The sequence below is a fragment of the Phragmites australis genome, chromosome 1, assembly GCF_958298935.1.
Source record: "Phragmites australis chromosome 1, lpPhrAust1.1, whole genome shotgun sequence".
Taxonomy (NCBI): domain Eukaryota; kingdom Viridiplantae; phylum Streptophyta; class Magnoliopsida; order Poales; family Poaceae; genus Phragmites; species Phragmites australis.
This window is the reverse complement of record NC_084921.1, coordinates 49386187-49392386: the sequence shown is the minus strand read 5'-3', so window position 1 is coordinate 49392386 and position 6200 is coordinate 49386187. Positions and strand designations below refer to the sequence as shown.

The following is a 6200-nucleotide window of genomic DNA, read 5'->3' as shown; positions in this document are numbered from 1 at the left end:
AAATTTGACCGAGTAAATTTGAGCGAACTCTCATCAAATATTAAATGGTTTTCACGATATTCCTGAATTTGGAAATCGCCGGGTAACGATTCCTGATCTCAAACGATTTTGTTAACCGTGCATGAGCTTAGATATTTGGAGGCTGCAAGCATCCACTGGGCAGTTCTAACTGGACAACAGGGGGGCCCGGTTCCCGCAGAAAGTGGCAAGACATGGACCTGAGAATACCCAGCACGCAAGGGCAATTTGGTCTTGTCATGGAGCAGAAGGGATATGGTTTCCAGGCTCCTGCAACGAGAGGTGGGCAGAAGCAAAACATTGCACGATTCTTGCCAAACCAACAGCAGCAACAACGAAGATTACAGCAATAAGAGGAGATGCTTGCTCTTCACACCATTCAGATATCCCTTCCCTCGCTGCGCAGATCCTCCCCGTACCGGCGTGCTCTGCTAGGCAGGAAGAGATCTTTCATCTGTGCCGGCAGCTCCGACGATGCCGAATCCGGCAGTTCCTCGCCGCTTGGTGGCGACAAACGTCAGCAAGAGGTTCTTGCACAGATCGCCATGCTTCAAGCGCAGAAGGTGCGCATCACAAGTTTCTTGGACGAGCGCTCTGCTTACCTGACCAAGTTTGCCAAGGATGCAGACACCGAGTTCGACCTGATTGGGCAGAACGCTATGAAAGAGCTTGATGCAGTTGGTGACCAGGTGAGCATCTCTTGCAATGAAAAGTTGAACAGCCTACTGCTTATTCACTGTCTGACGAAGAATTGCCATGTCTGATGAGGCAGATAATGGAGAGGCTCGACAGCAAGATGCAAGCCTTCGAGGAGACGGCTGAAGTCCAAAGGCAAGAGATCGAAATGAACGAGAAGGTGTTAGAAGACTTTGAAGATTGGATTGAAAAGGAGAAAAACGAAGGAATGTTCTTCAAAAGCCTTGGAAAGGTCAAGCCAAAGAACAAGAAGGAAATCAAGGTGAAGGCAAAGGTGGAAGCACAGAAAGTCAAAGAGATAGCAAAAGAGAGTGCAGGGTCCAAAACTCGGATGAACATTTACCTTGGGCTGATGGCAATACTTGGGCTTACAATTGCGAATGCCGTCTTTGCAACACCTGAGGTGGAGTGGAGGAAGGTTGCTGCTCTGGGTCTGATTTTCATTGGCCTGGTTGCTCAGGTCATCTACGAGCAGAATATCTCACCACCAAAAGCTGATAAGACAGGAAAAAGAGAAGAATGAAAGAGTTGCAGACATAGCAGTAGGGTGTAATTTTCCACAAGCAATTTAAACTGTATAAAATTAGTATAAATGGATATAGCTTTTATAATCCAAGAATTTGTTTAACATGTAGCTTGGCCAATAAACCACAGATTTTCTCAAACCTGAGGTCTGATAGACTCAAGCTGCCTTCGATCTTGCATCAATGGTATATGTTTCAGCAATGTTTCAACAGCCAAAACATGGTAACAGAGTTACATTCTTGATGCGTTAAAAAAGTGAACTTTCGAAAGAAAGAAAGAAAAAACATGCCTCTAAGACAGACCTGTAGTGCAAGCAGCAAATGCATATTCATATATTTGAAACTTGTAAGCATAGGCCGACTACCTCTCCCTATTTGCTCTATCTCCCCTGTTCCTCCCTGCCGCCAGCGCGCAGGACCTTCAAGCCCCGGCCAAGGGTTGCTCATAGCTACAACCTCAGGAGGACCAGGCTCTACCACGGCGGCCTTAAGAAAACTTTCAAGATCGTCTAAGAGGAACTGAGAAAGGAAACAACATACATCACACCAAATCAGGTAAAACTGCAACAGAGAAATCATCCAGAAGAAAGGAAGGGAAATCGATACCACGAGAAATTCCAAGGTGTCATATCTGAATAGGCCCATATTTGATTACAGCTCTTACTAATATGTTCCATGTAATGGCAGTTGGTATAATACCAGTTGCAAGCACCTCATCCAATAAAAGGACCCCCTCTGGTGTTCTATTACAAGAGCATAGACCCTTTATTCTTATATTATATGTAATGATATCTGGTTTCAACCCATTATCCAAAATGGCAGTCCAGAGAGATGCTGCTTTATCAATAGAACCAATCTTATAAAATCCATCCATTATTGTGTTATAGGTCACTAGATTGGGGGAACAATTCTTCTTTTCTTTCATATCCGAATAAAGATGCATAGCTTCATCTACTTTCCCAGCAGAACAAAGACCATGAATTAAGATGTTGTGCATCACGACATCTGCCTGAAGACCCTTATCAAGAATTTGATCCCAAATAGCAAGGGCAGCATCAATCTTCTTGTCTTGACAAAGGCCATGAATCAATGAGCCATAAGTTCTGACATCTGGCCTAAAACCTTTCTCTACCATTTCCCTTGTAAACCTTGAAGCTTCTTGATACTTTTCAGCCTTACACAACCCATCTATTAGAGTGTTGTATGTGATGATGGTTGGGCAACAGCCACTGTCTGTCATTTCACTGTAAATTTTAACAGCGTCACCAATCTGACATGCTTGAAAAAAACCATGTATTAGTGCATTGTAAATATGAGAATTCGGTTTGCAACCATCCTTAACCATATTCTTGTATACCTTGAATGCGCCATCTATTCTCCCATCCTTGCAAAATCTATTTATCATAGATGAATATGAGAACACATCCAATTCTTTCTCACTGATTCGTGCTTCCTCCAAGATTTTAAATGCCTTGTTAGCAAAGCCATTCTCGCACAGGCCATGGATCAATGTGCCAAAAGTCACCTTGTCAGAGGAGCATGAATCATCATTCTCCAATTGCATCAACAACTCTGTAGCTTCATCAACCATACCACTGTCAAACAGCCCCTTAATCATTATATTATAAGTTGTTATATTACAGATCCCAGAAAAACCTGCCAAGTCCCAGAATTTCCAAGCCTCCCCTACTCTCCTCGCTTGACACAACCCCTTGATGAGAGAATTATGCACGGCAACATCAACAACAAGCCCGGCCTTGACCATCTCCGAGTATACCCGTGCTGCACTATCCACATCCCCAGATTGGCACAAACCGTGAATCAAGATCCCATGGGTAATCGTATCTGGTTGATGATTATTCGCCACCATCCTACCCCATACCTCCCCCGCCTCCTTAAACCTCCCAAGCTTACATAAGCCATCAAGCATCACTTTGTATGTGGCAAGGTTGGGACTTGCACCCGGATCCCTCACCAGCTGCTCCCAGACCCTCATAGCTTTCTGAAACTCGCCAATCTTGAAACACCCATTGAGCAATGCGTTGAAACAAACTGCGTCAGGCTGCACTCCGTAGTTGGGCATTTCGTCGAGCAGGTCGAGCGCGTTGTCCAACAGGTCGTGTTTCGCGAGCCCTGACATGAGGGTGGAGTAGGTTACTCGGTCGGGAGCCACTCCACGGCGACGCAAGGAGCCGAAGAGCGAAACTGCGCGATCGACGTCCCCGCGGGCACAAAGAGAGCGGAGTATGATGTTGTATGTCTGGAGGTTGGGGGCGAGGCGGCGGCCGAAAGCGCCGTGAGAGAGGGAGGCGAAAAACGCGTCCGCATCGGAGAACCGGCGGGCGCGGACGAACGCGTCGAGGAGGGCATTGTGGGAGCGGACACCGGGGTTGCAACCGAGGAGGGAGGGGAGGGCGCGGAACGCGGCGAGCGCGGCGCCGGGCATGAGGGCGCGGGAGAAGGCGGAGAGGACGACGAGCGCCGCGGACTCGGAGAAGCGCGGACGGTGGCGCATGCGCGGGAGAATGCCGAGGAGCCGCGGGAGGTTGGACGGGGAGGATGTGGCGAGGCGGCGGAGGAGGTGGAAGATGAGCGGCTGGGGCGTGGGGAAGGCCGGGCGGGTGGAGACGAGGATCTCGAGGTGGGCGAGCGCGGTGGCGGGGTCGGGGTCGGACTTGATCAGATCCACCAGGCGGTGGATGGGCGGAGGCTCGGGGTCGCGCTGCGGCGGCGGCATCGCGCCGTCGGGGCCCTCGCCGCGTGCGGCGGTTTGCGCGGGCGCGGCGGTTTTTACTTGCGTGGAGAGAGGGAACTGGAGCCTGGGCTGGGCGGTTTTGGTTGGCTACCGTTCGGATCCTGGCCGTCCAGAGATTATTGGAGGGCCAGGTTCTTTTTGCTGATAATGCAGCGGAGATCAACCGAGTTTAGGAGGCGTTTGGTTCCTCCATTTTGACCAGGAAACGCATTACGGCATAAACATGTCCCGTTGTTTTGTGTTTGCTTCGGATGGACTGCAATCCGATGCCGTGCAATCGAATCCTAGCATAGTTAAAAGCCGTTACTGGACGCTGGATCTATACTCCGCCAGTCAGTTGCTCCGTGGCTGGGATGATCACCTCCGCACCCGACCTCTATCCTCTTCTTAGTCCGATAACACATGAAGTTGCAGCTGAAGATGAATTGTACGATTCGACAATGCGTAGCGGCGTCAGGCCACGTGATGGGTTCGATGCCAAGATATGCGCATTGCGGCAGAAGAAAGCGTATTACACTCTGATTTTTAGATTTCTTAAATTTTTAAAAAATTTAAGATTAGATTATAGATCAAATAATTAGAGTAGGAGGAAGGCTTAATTTTTAAATTCAAATTCAAAATTTAAATAAGGTTATTGATTGTTTGAATGAATTTATGCTGAATAATAGGCATTTAGGTTTTATTAACTTTTGGGTTTTATTTGGATATATTTGGACTTTATTGGATTTTATTTGAGCTCATTTGGAATTTATTTGAATTTATATGAGTTAAGTTTTATTTTTAAAATATCAATATGTTTTCATAGTCTCAAAATATTTTATTTGCTTTCCTGTGTTCTAAAATGCATGCTAGAATCTTCCTGGAATTTATGGGAATTATTTGCTATTTTTTGAATTATATTTGCTTTGTTTCTTTTCTAAAATTTCCACATTCCCTAGATGCTGACCGAAGCCAGTCAACCCGGCCTCTCCTGCTTCCCTGCCTGGGCCGAAGCGCAGCCTAGGGAGCGCGCCAGTCCATCACCCTCCAGCCGGCCTCCTCTTCGCACACGGCTGACACATGGGGCCCGTCCCCTACCTCTCGTCCCCGAGCCGGTTTTCACGACCACCGAGCCCGACATGGACTCGAGTCCAATGCCGCCAAACCCTAGCCCCTTCCTCAAGCCTTCCCTTCTATAAAGGGGAGCCTCGGTCACGCTTCACGGCTCTTCCCCCACAAGTCGCCGCCTCTCGTGCCCTATTTCGCCGATTCATCAAATCCCTAGCCTCGCGCTATCGACCGTCATTGATGAACTTGTCGGAACTCGTCAGTTCGTCACCTCGAGCCATAATTGCTTTTGACGAGACCCCCAGGAGCTCCGCTCGCACCATAGGAACACGCCATCGCCTTCAGTTTCTCCCTCCGGCCATCGAATACAACACCTGGACAAACCAAAGATGTTGTCGCCTTCTCTCATCGCTGGACCGCCTCTCTGATGTCATCAAAGCCCAATGTGAGATCGCCACCCTCCCTTTATGCCTATCTGCACTTGTTGTCGAGGAAGGAAATCGCTTGAGTATATAGCATTTAATACGACTTGATAGGTTAAGATGAAACATTTACCCTACGACTAATGTGGCTGGTCGCAGAGCTTACCTTCGTGACCTGGGGGCTAGTCACGAGAGCCTTGCCTTGTCACACGATAGAGCCACATCTTTTAAAAAAAAATCTACCATTAGCCGACACTCCCTTGTGTGGACTCCACTCCCAGGGGACCCCCTTATTCTATATACCGACAATAGCCCCTAAGCTCCCCCGTGGATGTGGTCGGTTGTGCAATTCGCCACATGGTCATGGTCGGACCTGGTCGCACCACTTGAGGCTCAGGTGAACAAGAGTTTACTCTAGGAGTGGTCATCGACACAGTCTTCCCTTGTGGTGGGCCTAGAAAACCGCATCCTGAAGGGAGGTTAAAAGTAGAGAGAGATTGTGGGAGAGAGAAAAATGGGAACGTGAGAGAAAGAGAGAGAGACAATGATGGCCGTCAGACCTAAGGGAATTTCTGATTCTCCTGCGCGGCTTTTCGAATTTTGAACTGGTCGGGCCCCGCGTTGGTTGAGATACTGCAGCCGCCCATAAATGCGTGACTTACTCCTATCGACCGCGGTTACGGTCGTATTCGGACCCTTGCGCTTGTCGCCAGGCTTGCCCTTCTTCCCCTCGTTCTT

At 48.5% G+C, this 6200-nt stretch overlaps 2 protein-coding genes across 2 annotated transcripts; one reads left to right on the top strand and one right to left on the bottom strand.

Moving 5' to 3' along the window:
• Positions 1–251: 251 nt before the first annotated feature.
• LOC133924727 (uncharacterized) lies at positions 252–1379 on the top strand. The gene is made up of 2 exons (XM_062370393.1): positions 252–707; positions 791–1379. Exons 1-2 carry the CDS (start codon positions 378–380, stop codon positions 1235–1237), a joined length of 777 nt encoding a protein of 258 aa, XP_062226377.1. The 5' UTR covers positions 252–377; the 3' UTR covers positions 1238–1379.
• On the bottom strand, positions 1192–4060 carry LOC133924718 (pentatricopeptide repeat-containing protein At3g09060). Its single transcript, XM_062370383.1, has 2 exons — positions 1845–4060; positions 1192–1757 (listed from the first exon to the last, which is right to left on the bottom strand). Exon 1 carries the CDS (start codon positions 3973–3975, stop codon positions 1864–1866), a length of 2112 nt encoding a protein of 703 aa, XP_062226367.1. The 5' UTR covers positions 3976–4060; the 3' UTR covers positions 1192–1757; positions 1845–1863.
• Positions 4061–6200: the final 2140 nt, after the last annotated feature.